Source organism: Saccopteryx leptura, chromosome 11, assembly GCF_036850995.1.
Source record: "Saccopteryx leptura isolate mSacLep1 chromosome 11, mSacLep1_pri_phased_curated, whole genome shotgun sequence".
Lineage (NCBI taxonomy): Eukaryota > Metazoa > Chordata > Mammalia > Chiroptera > Emballonuridae > Saccopteryx > Saccopteryx leptura.
Window position 1 is genome coordinate 19,408,603 of NC_089513.1, and position 19,366 is coordinate 19,427,968.

The 19,366-nt window shown below is 38.4% G+C and overlaps 1 protein-coding gene across 3 annotated transcripts in view; it reads right to left on the reverse strand.

Moving 5' to 3' along the window:
* Positions 1-659: 659 nt before the first annotated feature.
* SMAD4 (SMAD family member 4) overlaps positions 660-19,366 on the reverse strand; it is a 65,421-nt gene continuing 46,714 nt past the window's right edge. For 2 of the 3 annotated variants that reach the window (XM_066353430.1, XM_066353431.1), the window contains exons 9-12: positions 12,754-12,937; positions 10,692-10,860; positions 8,464-8,602; positions 660-7,002 (exon numbers count right to left, since the gene is read on the reverse strand). In XM_066353430.1, the coding sequence (XP_066209527.1) occupies positions 6,791-7,002; positions 8,464-8,602; positions 10,692-10,860; positions 12,754-12,937 (704 nt within the window). In that variant the 3' untranslated portion in view covers positions 660-6,790. Of the gene's footprint in view, positions 7,003-7,794; positions 7,925-8,463; positions 8,603-10,691; positions 10,861-12,753; positions 12,938-19,366 lie in introns of those variants that run through there. The other variant, XM_066353433.1, reaches the window with a different exon arrangement.

Here is a 19,366-nt window from a genome sequence, read left to right on the forward strand (position 1 = left end):
AGATGGAATAAAGCACAAAGAATCAAGGGTCAAAAGCAGAGGGCAGAGAGAGAATACATGTAAGAATACATACAACTGCCCTGTTTCCTGAAGTGCTCCACAAAGCAATGCTTTTTTTCACCAACAGAATGCCCATCTACTACCCTCTTCAACTTCTAGCCTAAAAATACTGTAACCTTTAGGTGAGAACAAGTCTCAAGGCCTCATAAACATCTCTGGAACTCATGCAAGCAAGATTAGAAATAAGGTATTAATTTGGTCATGCTTTTTATAAGCCACTGCCGTAGAATTACCTTACCTGACACACAGCTCTCCACGCTGGCCCCCATTTCACACAGGAGGCAGCTAGGGGTAATTAACTTTCCTTAATCCTTAGATGGGCAATGACAGGGTTTCCAATTTCCAATTTCTGTCTCTCCATTAGCATCTTGGTTCTCACAATCCCCTAGCACCTACATCTCCTCCAACCGTGACTCCACAAAATGAGAAAGAATCGGGACTGTTCTTCCACGGTCCTATTTTCAAATGCCGTATTTCCCATTTCAGTGGTCACAGAACAATGAAGGGAAATGTCCTCAAGTTTGAGAATTCTCAAAGTGATTAGGAACCCCTTCCAGATCCAAAACATCCGTAAGCTTAAGAAAAAGAATGAGCACGTAATGATTTAATTGGCTTTCTCTTTTAATCAAAAACATACTTTGTTACAGAGTTCTCAGGAAAAGATTTTTTAGCCACAGACTTCAACCAGGAAAATGTATACAGAAAGCCACAAAGGAACTACGAGAACTTTAGCTGACCAGTTTTCCCAAAAGCAGAAGCTTAGTGTGGCTCTTCTCTGAGTTTTAGCATAGCTGCATTCCTCTGAGTTCAGGGGAGGAGACAGAGTTGGGAAATACCACGGCCAAATCTGTCCCAACCCCCAGTCGCTTCCTCCAAATGCTTCTGCAGCCCACCAAATTTTTATCAACAAACGTTCACGTTTCCCTTAAATCACGTGTGAGGCATTGGCCAGAACCCAATACCTGGAGAAAGTTTGCCAACTCCATGTTTAGCCTTTTAACTATCCCAAGCCCATGAGTCCTTCTATCAATGACAAGCAACCATAGCAACAGCAGCTGGTTCCATCCCTTCCTCCCCAGCTACCAGAGCTGGCCTCTACCAGGACTCCCCAACCCCCTACCCGCAACCCAACCCCAAGAATGGCTCTCAAGGAGCCTGCAAAAGCCAAGTTCATTAGTTACACTCATCCAAGGATAGGCTGGAAAAAAACTCTGAAAGGAATGTTCCAGCCAAAAGTCTTCTAATCAAAATGGACTAAAAGAGCCAAGAATAAAGTGAATCATCATCCACTATATGTTTCTTGAGTTGTACAAACCATTTTAACACAGTTCAAAGTAATTTCCCCGTTTTGAGCAGAGGAGTTAAGAAACCAAAGATCCAAAATAATGATCTCTACTATCAGTAGGCATTTACATAAGTTTTCAATTCCTTTTAGTGGGGCAGAAAAGAAATTATCAGCACACAGCACTTAAGGGCGTGGGTCACTCACATACCAACCCCAAAATTAGAATGTCATGATTCAAAAAACTCTCACTAACCCTCAGTCGAGTTGATGGGGAAATAAAAGGAAGGCTTTTCCCCTTTCATTTTTTAAAAGTATTTATTGCAGCCCCTAAGGTGGTGCTAGGCCTTTGGTTGAATTTACATCTTAAGGACATACTATGTAACTTCTTGTCCATAGGAGAATAGTAATAAAATCTCATGCCTACTTTCATTTGAAGAACGTGGGAATGTTAAAAAAAAAAAAAGTCCCCTCAAACAGCAGAGCAAAGGTAAGGAAGAAATCAAAAACTGCTGTAAGGTAGGCAAGGTCACTTAAATTTCAGAGCTGGAAGAACTCATCTAGTCCAACTCCCTCATTTTACAGATGAGGCAACTGAGGCCCAGAGAAGGTATGACTTGCCCAAGGTCATACATCAAATTAGTAGCAGAGCACAAACTAGAGAGTTCAACTGTCTGATCCTAGTCTGGGGCCAGTGGTTTCAGGTTGAACAAGCACTGGCTCCGAGACCTGCTGAGAAAGCATCTTAAATAAACTGTGAAAACCGTCCCCATCAATAGATAAATGATTGTCTTCACCAGTGTTCTCCTTAGTCCTTACTATAGTCTTAAAAAAAAAAAAAGTTCATTCATTCATTCACTCAGGTCTGATGTTAAAATCCCTGAAAACATCAGCAATTACTTTAGCTACTCCTTGGGGTAGGACATCAAGACCTCAATTCTCATAAAGGCACCTGTAGGTCAAAAACCCTTGTAGAGGAGGAAGGCCGGGACATAGGGCTCAATGGGGACACCAAAACACAGCGAAAACAATCCTGTCTACAGGGTTGTTGGTGCTGGTGTCCCCTACGCCGCTGGCTATCAATACTAATTTAGTAATCCTAACCCCAATTTGTATGTGAGCAGCACTCAAGTGGATGCAATGAAACCTTTCAAAATCTTGCAAAGAGGGAAAATATGAATATGACTCACTTTTCTCTACCTCAACTACTTGAAACTGAGCCAAGAATCAGGAAGCACTAAGCAGTCAAATGCCAAAGCACTGAAGTCCCTTTCAATACATGACAGAAAGTTTCTTGGGTCCTGTGCCGGTTTGCCCTTGTATTCAAAGAAAGTATTAGTAAGTTTGGTTATCTGATTTCCTTGCCCAAGCAGCTGGAAAAAATGAATCAGAAAGGGAAGAAGAGCAAGTAAGGGGAGGCACACTAACAATACGCAGGAAGTAATCAGTGTCAGAAAGGGAGCAGACTGGGTGGGGAGGGGTTAAAAAAATGAAACACTCAAAACCACAGCAGTCTGCAACCACTTAGTAAAGGCAGACAGTCCTCGCCTCTGCAGCCGAGGAAGAGCTTGGCACAAAAAGAAACAGATCCAGTATGTCCTCTGACATACATATTAAATATCTCCATCAAAGAAATGGCTAAAATAAAATAGAAAAGTTTTACTGCTTAAATAAGGCCAGTCTGGATTATGTGAAAAACTCCAATCCAGAGCGATGCAAGATAAACACCACCTGGTAACACGGGGACAAGTGCTCAGGACCAGTCTGGGCCAGAGGATGCTGCGATGAATAAGGCCACTAACTCTTCACATCCTCCCTGATATATCTTAAAATTATCTAGCTGTCAAAAACAAACAAACAAAAAAATAAGCTCACACGAAAGATTCTCATAACCTACTTTTTATAATCCTGCAAAGGAGGATTCGGCGATTATTTAGATAGTTGTCTGCAAGATGATGGGTTCTGCCTTCAGAAGGAAAAAGAATGCATTTCTTCCGTCTGTTATCTGCTGGCCTTGGCCAAGTCCCATCTACAAGAGTCGTTAACTGACTTCACAGGTAGTTGCTTTCATATACACACTTACCTCAGTGACCTAAATTTACCATTTTCCCAATTGCTATCATTAAGTAAAATGCCAGTAAATGACAATGATAATGGGAACAAACTATAAAGACTACGAACATAAAGGACTGCCCTACTCAAAATAAAATTGCTTCTTCCAAAACACTCTCAAAAAGGGTCTGACCTGATATGATTTTGCATAATAGCCAATGAGTAACACCTATTAACCAGTGACCACCAAACCAGGAACAGAAATAGTTCACCTTGTATTCTCTAGCCTCCATCGATGGTGAAGGAGCACCTTGGGAAAATGAAAAACTTCTTCTCCACATGAGCACAATCAAAAAAGATAACTGCAATGAACTTTTAAAATAAACTATCATCTGGAAGACAGGACATTATATTTTGTCTTCAAAATTCCTATTACAATTACCTCCCTTTACTCCACACCTTTCCCCATAAAAATGGATTTTTAACATACCTAAATGTGTTCAATTTACTTAGATGTGTCAAGTACAATTATCCTTAAGCCAGGCCACCCAACCTGTAAACCCACAATGTTTACAGAAGGAATGGGACAGGCAACCTAGTTAGTGGTTCAAGTCAATACAAATGAACCATGCTTCTGGAAAAGCAAGGTTATATGGCAGTGACTTATTGTCATTATCTCTGCACACCAAATGATGAATCCTTTTAAAGGAGAGATAGACTACAGCCCACCTGTGAAATAAAGACCACACCCTGAAGGATTGATTCCCTTTGCTAACGCACTGAAAGGCACTGGACAAATGAGGAATGGGCCTCAGCTGGATTTCAGAGAGTACACTTGGTTCATCTCCCACTTAGCTTTCACCAAAACTCTACACTGCAAGTCAAAGACAGGAACTAGCTGAGACAACTCACCCAGAACCGAATCCTCACAATCATCACACTCTGAGACCTGCAGAGACTACTGTACCCTTCAAGTCGCTGTAAAATTTTAAACCTAGTGATTCTTCAGTCTTACTCATTAAAGATGACTACATTTAAGAAGTGGAAACATTTCACAAACAAGCTCTCAGAAACAACTGATCATGACATACTAGATGCTTTCTCAAAAGTATGTGACTGCACCTAGGTACAAATCTAAAGCAATTGATAACTATAAGTACTTCTATGTACTTTTATGGCTCCGAGCAGAAAGCAACAGCTTAGTATCGCAGACAGACTTCTTAGCAAATATTTTCCACATATTTTCCCCGAACGATTACCCAGATTTCATGTTTCATTAAACATGGAAATCTTAAAGTATAAAAGGAGGCAATAGATTATATCATAGCATGCTTATGGTTCTAATCAAATAATCTGGATTTTAAAAATCTGTCATTCTAAAACTCTCTCCCCCATACCTACTCTTTATTCACAGTAAAATGAACCTAAAGTCAATAATTTCTACAGAATAAAGATATCTCTTTAAAAATCTACCAATAAAACCTAAATCACCAAACTTTTACAGATTGAAATGAGGTCTTTAACAAAAGTATTTATAAGTATTCAAGAGTAAAAATGAGTTGGTAGTTATTTTAAAAACAAAAGCCATGTAGCTTAGATCAAGATCTATGTTTAAATCACAGCAATAAGCAAACTGGGGTTTCCAGGGTGGTCATAAGAAGAACTAAGCAAGGAAGCAGAAGACTTGTTCATCTAAGGTGACAGAAGGACTGTCATGCTAAGTGCTTCTCAAACTTGTAGCACACCTTAGAATCTTATGCTTAAAAAGGCCCTCCAAGCAGAGTAAAAGCATCTGAAACTTAATCCTTGATTTTATTTCACACTACTTATCCTGTAGACAATTTATTTATCTTGTGGACAATCAGGCCTATTTTTGCTACAGTGAAAAAAGGTTCATAAAGGAACCAACTCTACCCTTGATACATAATGTCCACAGGAAGTCCGAGTAGAGCGAGGGGAGACCAAAGCTGCAGTACTGGCTGTTGCCTGTCATTTACCAGAAGGTGTCCTGCCACTGAGGTTGGACTTAAAAGTACAAAAGAAAAAACTTAAAAATCAAACCTAGAATTTAACTTTGTATGTTGAGATTTGGTTTTATTTATGCTACTAGCTAAGTAAAAAGCATACATATTGTGTCTGTGGTACAGTCAATACATTTGCAACTTTTCTACTTAAATTCTCTATACAAAGTCACTGCCAATTGATATGATCATTGATGGCAAAGGGCTTAGAACAACCAAAAGGTATAAAAAGTTTGCAGTCTTGCCCCAAGATACAAAAACTGAATTTTAAACAATGTCATAACATACATGATTTAAAGAGTATATAAAAAAAAAAGTCACACATCAAATCAAGTACAAAAATATCCAAACTACCTAGTATGAACTATAATGTTTCCATTATTCTGCACAGTATTTAACATAGAATTTAGCAGTTCCAAAATACTCATCATTAAGTTTAAGCACTGCCACCTTTGCAGAGCAGTGAGATATTAGGTGGAGTGACATTGCTTTTAGTGTTTTTAAAAATACAAGATTTCCCTATGAATTAATGAAGGAAAGAAATTTCTTTTCTAGACTTCTTAGTAAATTCTTCCCCTAGGCTTCTGTGCCTAGAACTATTGAAGAATCTATCTACCATTTAACAGGGCAAAAGTTACACTACTCGATAAATAGTTATCCAATAGGGATAACAAGTGTAATTTTATATTTCTTTGATAATTTTAAGGAATTCTCAGTATACACAGAGATTAGTGTTTTGCCTTGGTGAAAATAAAATTGAAGTTGCAAGACAGTCTGAATTGAAATCATCTTCACTAGTTTAACTTGCAAAGTTATTTTGGATAAAAAATTATAATACATCACTATCTTATTTTTTAAACACAGAGTAAAGTTGTTCTTGGTAAAATTAACTCACCCACATGGCACAATAATTTGGAGTAAAAGTATGCTTAACAGTAACAACTCACACACAAAATAACATAGGTGAATTAACTTTGAGAACTTCTCTGCCTTTAAAATCAGCAATTGAATTTATTCTGTAAAATAACACACATACTGATGTTCTGCATAGAAAAGGGTCTAAGACATTTTAAAGGGCTAAATTTTCCAGCATTGGAATGACTCCTTCAAACGTAACTGATGAAGATTTAATACAAATGTGTTTTTCCTGATCTTCAAGCTCTGAGCCATGCCTGAAAAGTTCTAAATAGGAAAAAGAAATTGTTTTAATCCAGTTTCTGTCTGCTAGGAGCAAGGCAGCAAATGTATTTTTTTTAACCCTTTATGAAAAGATAAAGCAGAACAAAAGTGAAATATATCTTCAGATTATAAACAGGATTGTATTTTGTAGTCCACCATCCTGACAATGAATGTTACAGCCCAACAGGAATAGACTTCAGTCTAAAGGCTGTGGGTCGGCAATAGGCATGGTGTGAAGCACTTCATCTAGGAGCTGGAGGGCCCGGTGTAAGTGAATCTCTATCCAGCACGGTGTTTCCTTGATGCTCTGTCTTGGGTAATCCGGTCCCCAGCCTTTCACAAAACTCATCCTGAGTATGCATAAGCGACGAAGGTCATCAACACCAATTCCAGCAGCAGCAGACAAACCTAACAGAGAAGATGTGAAAGACATCAGGGGACAGGTGATCTCTTCCCATTCTCCCTACATCTTACATTAATAAAGTAACCAGCTTTCTTGGCTTCACTCTCGCCAGCACATAATTCTCTGTCAAAGTGCCAAGAAGCAAGCACAGATCTAGACTTCATCAAGGACTGAATACTTTTGGCTAAGACAATTTCCATTCCATAAGGGTCATTTAGCTACCACCAATTATAAAGTAAATTACTACAATCTACCAACACCCCACTAATTTTTCTCCTTAGAAGTGGAAGTAAAGAGATAAGAAATAATTTGTTTGTAAAAGGCAGTGCATGTCCACAGAATAGTTCTAAGAACTTTCCTGTCTGTCTAAACAACCTATTTCAGAGTAAGACATGACTAACAGTCCTGACTCCATTAAAAGTTTGTGGATGACCCCAATGTCTCTCAATTTCACAATGTAACAGGAAATATGCAATAACTCAATGAGGGCAGAAGATGAGAATGAGAAATTTAATAATATATCTGGATTCTTTAGTAAAAGCATGTTTATAACATCAAAACTAGCAAATTAATGATTTAGATGCCAATTTTTTTAAAATTCTCTAAATGAATATCCCTTATCTACCTCCAATTTGTAAACTCCTGAACATTAATCACAATGGAGACTCTGCACCTAGTTTTCCAGTTAGAACATACAGTCCTAGTCAATCTGCACTCATCAATGCTACAATGACACTAAAGGGAGGGATTTGCATGTACTGTAGAGAAACCTGCAGGGCCACTGCAGTTTTCTTGGCCAGTGTGATTTGCTTACCACACTGAAGAGGTTAAGAACAGGGGTTGAATGAATCACTAGTTATGCCTTCAGACGTGGAAGATGGGTGCCACGTGTTTCCATCATAAAAGTCTATAGTCAGGAGTTTAACTCTGCAGTAAAAAATTCCCCATCAGTGTGAAACCTGGCACACAGTTCAATTTTACCCTAAAATTAAAAAAAAGTCTACAAGTTATCAAAATACCACCCTCACTTAGTTTTCTCTCCATGCTTAGCATACTTAAAAAAAAATTGGAGGTTCCTAATTCTGAAATTGAAATCTCCTTCCTTCAAGAATAAAGCCAAGCATGTCAGTGATAACAACCCACCCTGGTTGGTGAGGCAGCTATTTAAAAACCATCAACAAAAAATGGGAAAATGACCAATAATATAATAATAACCCCTTTTCTTTTTTACCCCATACTCCCTTTTTGACACAAACAGAATGAAAACAGGGTACCAGATAAAGGGCAAATATAAAAAAACAAACAAAAACACATTACAAATTAAAAAATGTTATTATCCCAGTAAAGAGAACTTTAATTTCTATTATTGCTTAAAGTAACTAACCAAGTGAGTGAATCAAGATAAAACACCAACTACATATTACACTTAAAGAGACACCACCAGCACAAAACAAAAGCATACTTACTGATAGCTGGAGCTATTCCACCTACTGATCCTGGGCCAGGGATGTTTCCAGCCACAGCTGCTGCCTGGGCAGCTGCCGCTGCTTGTGCCGTAGCTGCCTGCTGCTGCATCTGACGATGACACTGACGCAAATCAAAGACCTTAAAAAAAACAGTATAGGTTCAAAACTGTGAGTCCATCAGAAAAGATTCTACACATCAAAAAAAAAAATCACTGCACAATTTATTTAAAACTTATAGCTTCAGGCCCTGGCCAGTTGGCTCAGTGGTAGAGAGTCAGCCTGACGTGTGGATGTCCCAGGTTCAATTCCCAGTCAGGGCACACAGGGAGAAGCGATTGTTTGCTTCTCCACACTTCCCCCTCCCCTTCTCTCTCTCTCTCTCTCTCTCTCTCCCTCCTGCAGCCACAGCTCAATTAGAGTAAGTTGGCCCTAGGTGCTGAAGATGGCTCCATGGCCTTGCCTCAGGCACTAAAATAGCTTGGTTGCTGAGCAATGACCCTAGTTGAGCAGAGCATTGCCCCATAAGGGGCTTGCCAAGTGGATCCCGGTCAGGACACATACAGTGGTCTGTCTCTCTGCCTCCCTGCTTCTCACTTAAGGAAAAAAAAAAACACCTTACAGCTTCATTCAACTCTCAGAAAGAATAAATTATAAAATTAAAGTTTTTATGTATACTGTAACTGGTAGTTAGGAAAGGTGGATAAGAGGTACAGTTCACCATCAAGAGAGCTATGGTTGCCACCTGCTCCTGTATCCTTTATCTAACTCAGGGTGAGGCAGAGTTACTGTCCATGAAAAACACAACCCATTTGGGTAAAATAAACAGTTAAGAAATCAACCCTACCCTTTTATAACAAATTGCTGCACGTTTTCTTTAGGCTGAATTGATGACATTGGTCATATGGCCAACTTCTTTATCATTCTCGCTATTTGGAGGAGCAGTAAATGGCACTGTCACTATATAAGAAAACATCTGCATTTTTAAGATGCATACTTTTATACATGGGGAAATACGGTACTTAAGAAACAGAGAAAATGCATTTACACTCAATTAAAAAAAAAGAAACAAAAACAAGGACAGATCAAGCAAATATAAAATCTTAATGAATCCCAGTGACAGGGAATTGGATTTTATTAAACTAGTTTGGGCCCTGGCCAGTTGGCTCAGTGGTAGTGTCAGCCAATGTGTGGATGTCCTGGGTCTGATTCCTAGTCAGGGCACACAGAAGAAGCACCCATCTCCTGCTCCACCCACCCCCCTTGCTTCTCTCTCCCCCCGCCACTTCCTGCAGCCATGGCTCCACCGGAGCAAGCTAGACGCAGGAACTGAGAGAATGGCTCCATGGCCTCTGCCCCAGGCACTAAGAAGAGCTCGATTGCTGAGCGATAGAGCTCGGGCAGAGAATCATCCCCTAGTGGGCTTGCCAGGTGGATCTCAATTGGGGCACCTGCAAGAGTCTGTCTCTCTGCCTCTTCTCCTCTCACTAAATAAAAACATATAAAACAATAAAAGCTTAACTTTGAATACTATCACTAATATCTGCTAATTATATGGGCTCTCTATTAACCTCTCTGGAACCTCAACTTTCTAATCTATAAAACTGAAAAATGCATGCTTTTTTCCATGAGGTTGTTGTAAACTTGGCATAGTATATAGTAAATTGTCCATAAATATTACTTATTTTGTTTCTGCTATATTTACTGTTTAGAATGAGTTAAGCAGTTCATAAATAACTGCCCCCCAAAAAATGTTTTAAAAATATAATTCCTGAGATTTAATACATAAAAAAACATTATTCTACTCCTTCCACCTCCATCTCAAGTCTTTACACAACAGAGCTTTCCAAGTCTATATTTTTTTTAAGTGAGTGGAAGGGAGGTAGTGAGACAGACTCCTGCATGCACCCCAACTGGGGTCTACCAAGCAACCCTTGTCTTAGGCCGATGCTCGAATCAACAGAGCTATTTTTAGCACCTAAAGTTGAAGTGCTCAGACCAATTAGCTATTCTCAGTCCCGGGGCTGATGTGCAAACCAACTGAGTCACTGGCTGCAGGAGGGGAAGAATGAAAGAGAGGGAGGGAGAGAGGAGTAGATAGTTACTTCTCCTGTGTGCCCTGACCGAGGATCAAACCTGGGATAATGTCCATATGCCGGTGGACGCTCTATCCACTGAGCCGGCCGACCAGGGCCCCTAGTCTAAAATATGTAAGTAAAACTTCCACTAACCTTTATATATGCACTTGGGTAGATCTTATGAACAGCATCTCCAGGTGCACGCCCAGCTTCTCTGTCTAAGTAGTAACTCTGTACAAAGACTGCATGGTCACTAAGGCACCTGACCCAAACATCACCTTCACCTTTACATTCCAGCTGCACACCTTTGCCTATGTGCAACCTTAGGAAGAGAAACAAAATTACATTTTATTTTAATAAGTATTTTAAAAAATATTAGTTCAGATTATACAGCATATCCAATATTAAAAAATGAAGAATAAAGGACTTTATATAACACCATAATCAAAAGATAGCCACTGTTAACATTTTTGCATATATTTCCTTCTTTTTTTTAATAGTTTATTCATATATAATAATGTCGAGCATATATATAATACTATGTTTCAGGAACATTTAACATAAATTCTCACTGAACCCTCACAATTCAATGAGCTAAATATTATTAATCTAATTTTATAAATGACAAAACTAAGGCTTATAGCCACACTGTCCAAATTGAAAGCCACTAGCTACAAGTGGCTATTTAAATTTAAAATAATTTTAAAATTCAGTTAATCACATGACCATATTTTAAGTGCTCAACAGCTACATGTGCATAGTAGCTACTATACTGGACAACACAAATATAAACCATTTTATCATAACAGAAAATTCTATTAGACAGCACTGGCTTAGAGAGTAGGTAATTTGCCAAAGATACACAGCTAGTGATAAAGTCAAGATTATGTATTTACACACACACACATTTTATTGAGTTGAGATTACATAGCACCTAAAATTATGTATTTTTTCCTATAACAGTTCACCTCATACATTTACATTTGATTATATAAACTATTTATTAACATTTTAATTACTTAAAAAAATAAGTTTATCAAAATTTACTTAACCATTTTCCTTTTATTGTTTTTCATTATAAATAACACTTGCAGAAACATGTCTTCATTTTTTTTGTTTGTTTTTGTTTTACTGTTTTTTATCAAAAACAGAGAGAGAGAATCAGAGAGAGGAATAGATAGGGACAGATAGAAACGAAGAGAGATGAGAAGCATCAATCATTAGTTTTTCGTTGCAACACCTTAGTTGTTCACTGGTTGCTTTCTCATGTGCCTTGACCATGGGGCTACAGCAGACCGAGCAACCCCCTGCTCAAGCCAGCGACCTTGGGTCCAAGCTGGTGAGCTTTGCTCAAACCAGATGAGCCCACGCTCAAGCTGGCGACCTTGGGGTCTCGAACCTGGGTCTTCTGCATCCCAGTCCGACACTCTATCAACTGCACCACCGCCTGGTCAGGCGAAACATGTCTTCATTTTATATTGTTCAGAATATATAGATGTGCAGAAATAATATAAGCAAAAATAAAAATTAGTTTCCAAATTGGATTCCAAAAGGTCGTTACTATTCAAAACATAGAAACATCACTTACCCCCCACAAATCTTAAAAATGTGGTATATATGTAATGGAATACTGTACAGTAATAAAAAATATTAAATTCTTGCCATCTGAGACAAGGGTATTATTCTAAGTGAAATAAGTCAGGCAGAGAAAGACAAATACCATCTGGTTTCACTTATATGTGGAATCTAAAAACAAACAGAACAAAAACAGACCCATAGAAACAGAGACCAAAAGGATGGTTACCAGAAGGGAAGGTGGAGATGGGCGAAAAGAGGAAGGAGAATTTAGTTAATAATATTGTGATAAGTTTACATAATGACAGATGAATTAGTGGGGGTGATCACTCTGTATGGTATAAATATATCAAATTACTATACTGTACACCTAAAGCTGCATAATATAACCAATATAAGATTATATACCAACTGTATATAACTAAAAAAATTAATTTTATAAAAGACTGTCTTTTATCATATTTTAAAAATAACAAACATCTACAATTCAAGCGGAATGCTTACTGATTCTAAATTTTCAAGATGACCTTTATTCTTTTTTCCTATTTCCAACACTTATAAAATCTACATTGAGAAACATAACTTTGAATAAAAAACAATGTACTGTGTTCAACTTTTTAAAAGCCTATATAATCCATACCTTGCTCTCTCAATGGCTTCCGTCCTGTGGACATTGGAGAGTTGACCCAAGCAAAAGCGATCTCCTCCGGAAGGATCCACATATCCATCAACAGTAACGATAGGACAGCTTGAAGGAACCTTAAATGTCTCTCCTACTTGAACATCCATTTCAAAGTAAGCAATGGAACACCAATACTCAGGAGCTATAAAAGATAAATGGGAGCAAACATCACTCCGTAAGACAAAGCTTTTCCTAAAAGAAAGGGTTAAGGGTGAGAAGAGGCATCTGAAAAGCACCCAGAAGAATTTCAGCTCAGTTCCTAGCATTCTTGAAACTGTGAGGTCATTTTTAAAATCTGGAATTTGGTTCTGACCTCAAAGGACTCAATTAACTGAGAAGTTAAAGAACAGAAGTATTCAGAGGCTAAAATAAATTATTTTACCATATTTCATTTGACTGTACATATTTTCTATATAGTCTGAACTTTTATTTTTTAAAACACTGACTCTTAAGACATTCCAGGGAAGTGTTCTTAAAAACATCTTTTTCTTGGCCCTGGCTGGTTGGCTCAGCAGTAGATTCCTGGCCAGGGCACACAGGAGAAGCACCCATCTGCTTCTCCACCCTTCCCCCTCTCCTTTCTCTCTATTTCTCTCTTCCCGTCCCGAAGCCAAGGCTCCACTGGAGCAAAGTTGGCCCGGGCGCTGAGAACAGCTCCATGGCCTCCACCTCAGGCACTAGAATGGCTCTGACTGTAATGGAGCAATGCCCCAGAGGGGCCAAGCATCACCCCCTGGTGGGTATGCTGGGTGGATCCCGGTCAGGTGCATGCGGGAGTCTGTCTGCCCCCCCCCCCCCCCCATGCTTCTCACTTCGGAAAGATACACAAAAAAAATCTTTTTCTTCCCCCAGCTAAGAAACTGGACTTTATCCTATGGTTAAGCAATAAATAGGAAAACAATACAAGTTCTTTGGCAAAGAAATAACAACTAGATCCTAAGCAGAGATTAAATGGTGAAGAAGAAGGCAATATGACTAGAAGCTCTCTCAATAGGGAGATCAGTTGCAATATTTTTTAAAATAGTACCAGAGGAAAAATAAATGGCTGTGAGGTAAACCTGCTCTGGAGTCCATTAATATTCACAGCCAAAGAGTTCACAGCCATTTGGGTTTCAACCAGCTGACTCTATTAAGGGGTATGGGCAGAGCTGATCCCCTCCCACCACCATTTGGACAGAGACCTTTCAAGATCATCCTCACCATTAAATTTCTTCTTAGTCTACTCAAAGAAAAGAGGCTTTAATGTCAATGAAGAATGCTCTAGAGCAGTGGTTCTCAACCTTTCTAATGCCGTGACCCCACAATACAGTTCCTCATGTTGCGGTGACCCCAAACCAAAAAATAATTTTGGTGGCTACTTCATAACTGTAATTTTGCTACAGTTATGATTCGGAATGTAAATACCTGATATGCATTATGTGTTTTCCGATGGCTTTAGGTGACCCCACTGGGGTCGCAACCCACAGGTTGAGAACCGCTGCTCTAGATGTATATCCTCCTAATTAGTTAATGCTATTCCCTAACCACCAGATGCTGTCAGACCTCAACAGTTCTGTCCTGAGAAGAATGAAGTCTACGATGAGGCAATTGCAGAATCTAAAATTGAGTCCAAATAATTAGCTAAAGGCCACCACTTCCAACCCCACTCCATCATTTCATCCAGGGTAGCTCTTTCTTCTGAGCCCTGATTATCCTCATTCCTTCAGAATACCTTCCAATACCTTAAGAAGACTGAAAACTACCCCCACACTAAGCTGCCAGTGGCCACTACTGTCTTTCTTTCTTTTTTTTTACAGAGACAGAAAGAGAATCAGAGAGAGGGATGGACAGAAACGGAGAGATGAGAAGCATCAATCATTAGTTTTTCCTTGCGCATTGTGACACCTTAGTTGTTCACTGATTGCTTTCTCATCTGTGCCTTGACCGCAGGCCTTCAGCAGACCGAGTAACCCCTTGCTCGAGCCAGCAACCTTGGGTCCAAGCTGGTGAGCTTTTGCTCAAACCAGATGAGCCTGCGCTCAAGCTGGCAACGTCGGGGTCTCGAACCTGGGTCCCCCGCATCCCAGTCCGACGCTTTATCCACTATGCCACCGCTTGGTCAGGCGCCACTACTGTCTTTGAGTGATGCTGTCTCAAATCTAGCAAAACTTCTTTCTTAAGGTTCTAGATTTCCCCCTTATCACAATCTATTTATTCACAAACAAAACTAAGATTCTGATACAATGATTTCAATTATATAATTTCAAATACAAAAAAAATTTACTAAACTAGATTGCTTAATGATGCAGTCTTCACTTTCATAGAGCAAAATATATATATATATATATATATATATATATATATTTCCATAAAAAGCAGGATAGTGCTCGTCTCTGGGGGGTAGGAAAAGAAGAGTTTTGACTGAGACAAAATGCATGAGGCAGGAAGCTTTCTGGGGTTACTGCAATGTTTAGTTTTCAATCTGAGTGGTGGTTATACAGGTTTTGGCTTCAGTGTTATTTATTAGACTGTATGTATATGTTTTATGTACTTTTCTGTACATTACATTTCTCACATATAATGTTAATAAAAAGGCAAGACTCCTCGACCCACAAAAATGTTTAGAACAAATATGCAAATAACATATAGGAAATTCACTAAAGAGAGTAAGTTAACTAGTAAATATATATAGATAGATATATTTTTTTTTAATTCAGTGAGAGGATTGGAAGCAGAGAGACAGACTCCTGCATGCGCTCTGATAGGGATTCACCCACCAAGCCCACTAGGGGGCGATGCTCTGCCCATCTGGAGCACTGCTCCGTAGCTCAGCAACCAAGCTCTTAGTGCCTGAGGTAGAAGCCATGGAGCCCTCCTCAGGACCTGGGCCAACTCGCTCCAATCAAGCTATGGCTGCAGGAGGAGAAGGGGGAAGAGAGAGAGAGAGAGAGAAGCAAGAAGGAGAGGGGTAGAGAAGCAGATGGACTTTTCTCTTGTGTATCCTGAGCAGGAATCAAACCTGGGGCATCCACATGCTGGGCCAACACTCTACCACTGAGCCAACCCACCAGGGCTATAAATATATGTTTAAAAAAATGTTTCTGTCCCATCAGAATTTTTCTCCTAATCAAAACAAGTATTATTTGCCTCTGAAGGGCAAAGTTTACTAAACTATCATATTTACTGCTAGTAAGCATGGTAAAGTGGCTCTCATACTCTTATTTGATCACTAAAGCAACTGACCTTCTGTTCCAGAGATTCTTTAAATCTCTTAAAACGGAGTGTAAGAGTTATAAGCATAAAGATCTTACCCTCAATGCTTTGTGTAACTGCCAGAAGAAACAAATGGAACCAACAAAAATAATAAATAACAGAACACTGTTTAAGAAAATGATATAGATATTTTTGAGGAAGTATAAATTACCCTTTAATTTGATCATTATGGTTATACTATAGTTATATTTTTTAAAAATTTTATTGGAAATCTATACTACTAAAATGACTATATAGGATTTCCTTCAAAATAACAGGTGACAGTAAGAATGAAAAGTAGGTGAAGGTATGAATGAAACAAGATTGGCCATTATCTGCTAATAGCTAAAACTAAGCAATGAGTACAATGAGGAAGGGATCTCCCATATTAATCTGAAATTCAGTAATTTTTGAAATTCTTTATAATAAAATTTTTTTAATTAGAGTGAAAATTAAGGTGATGAGATGAAATTATATATTTGCATCTTTTTATAATAAACAGATATGAAGGGATAAAGGGAAGGAAAACAAATTAAAATCCTGTTTATGTTAAAAAGCTGTTGGTATTTTATTTCTAAACTTTCTCTATTACTTCTACAGTTTAAAAAGTTATATTCAGCCTGACCTGTGGTGGCGCAATGGATAAAGCGTCGACCTGGAACGCTGAGGTCGCCGGTTCAAAACCCTGGGCTTGCCTGGTCAAGGCACATATGGGAGTTGATGCTTCCTGCTCCTCCCTCCCCCTTCTCGCTCTCACTCTCTCTTTCCTCTAAAAAATTAATAAAAGAAAAATTAAAAAAAAAAAAAGATTTAAAAAGTTATATTCAGCCCTGGCTGGTGGTTCAGTGGCTAAGACATTGACCTAGCGTACCAGAGGTCGCAGGTTCGACCCTCAGTCAGGGCACGCAGGAGAAGCAACCCAAGAGTGCACAACTGAGTGGAACAACTAAGTGAAACAATGAGTTGAAGTTTCACACTCTTCCTTCCCTCCCCATCAATATCAATGAGAAAAAAAAATTTTAAGTTATAGTCAAACTAAGAATTAAGAAAATCTATTTAGCTATATTCATTCCTTTGAGCATATTTAATCAGTTTCTGAATTCTAACTAGCCAGAGATTTTTTTTTTTTTTTTTTTTAAATAAATTTTTATTAATGGTAATGGGATGACATTAATAAATCAGGGTACATATATTCAAAGAAAACATGTCTAGGTTATTTTGTCATTAAATTATGTTGCATACCCCTCGCCCAAAGTCAGATTGTCCTTCGCCACCCTCTATCTAGTTCTCTGTGCCCCTCCCCCTCCCCCTAACTCTCCCCCTGTCCTCCCTCCCCCCACCCCTGGTAACCACCACACTCTTGTCCATGTCTCTTAGTCTCATTTTTATGTTCCACCAATGTATGGAATCATGTAGTTCTTGTTTTTTTCTGATTTACTTATTTCACTCCTTATAATGTTATCAAGATCCCACCATTTTGCTGTAAATGATCTGATGTCATCGTTTCTTATGGCTGAGTAGTATTCCATAGTGTATATGTGCCACATCTTCTTTATCCAGTCTTCTATTGAAGGGCTTTTTGGTTGTTTCCATGTCTTGGCCACTGTGAACAGTGCTGCAATGAACATGGGGCTACATGTGTCTTCACGTATCAATGTTTCTGAGTTTTGGGGGTATATACCCAGTAGAGGGATTGCTGGGTCATAAGGTAGTTCTATTTGCAGTTTTTTGAGGAACCACCATACTTTCCTCCATAATGGTTGTACTACCTTACAGTCCCACCAACAGTGAATGAGGGTTCCTTTTTCTCCACAGCCTCTCCAACATTTGCTATTACCCGTCTTGTTGATCATAGCTAATCTAACAGGTGTGAGGTGGTATCTCATTGTAGTTTTGATTTGCATTTCCCTAATAACTAATGAAGCTGAGCATTTTTTCATATATCTGTTGGCCATTTGTATCTCTTCCTGGGAGAAGTGTCTATTCATGTCTTCTTCCCATTTTTTTATTGGATTGTTTGTTTGTTTGTTGTTGAGTTTTATGAGTTCTTTGTAAATTTTGGAAATTAGGCCCTTATCTGAGCTGTTGTTTGAAAATATCATTTCCCATTTAGTTGGCTGTCTGTTTATTTTTATATCAGTTTCTCTTGCTGAGCAAAAACTTTTTATTCTGATGTAGTCCCATTCATTTATCTTTGCCTTCACTTCTCTTGCCATTGGAGTCAAGTTCATAAAATGTTCTTTAAAACCCAGGTCCATGAGTTTAGTACCTATGTCTTCTTCTATGTACTTTATTGTTTCAGGTCTTATATTTAGGTCTTTGATCCATTTTGAATTAATTTTAGTACACGGGGACAGGCTGTAGTCGAGTTTCATTCTTTTGCATGTGGCTTTCCAGTTTTCCCAACACCATTTGTTGAAGAGGCTTTCTTTTCTCCATTGTGTGTTGTTGGCCCCTTTATCAAAGATTATTTGACCATATATATGTGTTTTTATTTCTGGGCTTTCTATTCTGTTCCATTGGTCTGAGTGTCTATTTTTCTGCCAATACCATGCTGTTTTGATTATTGTGGCCCTATAATATAGTTTAAAGTCAGGTATTGTAATGCCCCCAGCTTCATTCTTTTTCCTTAGGATTGTTTTGGCTATTCGGGGTTTTTTATACTTCCATATAAATCTGATGATTTTTTGTTCCATTTCTTTAAAAAATCTCATAGGAATTTTGATGGGAATTGCATTAAATTTGTATATTGCTTTGGGTAATATGGCCATTTTGATTATATTTATTCTTCCTATCCAAGAACAAGGAATATTTTTCCATCTCATTGTATCTTTTTCGATTTCCCTTAACAATGCTTTGTAATTTTCATTATATAGGTCCTTTACATTCTTTGTTATGTTTATTCCTAGGTATTTTATTTTTTTTGTTGCAATCGTGAAGGGGATTATTTTTTTGAGTTCGTTTTCTAATATTTCATTGTTGGCATAGAGAAAGGCTATGGACTTCTGTATGTTAATTTTGTATCCTGCGACCTTACTGTATTGGTTTATTGTTTCTAATAATCTTTTTGTGGAGTCCTTCGGGTTTTCGATGTATAGGATCATATCATCAGCAAAAAGTGATACCTTTACTTCTTCTTTTCCAATATGGATGCCTTTTATTTCTTTGTCTTGTCTGATTGCTCTGGCCAGAACTTCTAGCACCACGTTAAATAAGAGTGGAGAGAGTGGACAACCCTGTCTTGTTCCTGATTTAAGGTAGAAAGTCCTCAGTTTTTTGCCGTTTAAAATGATGTTGGCTGATGGTTTATCATATATGGCCTTTATCATGTTGAGATATT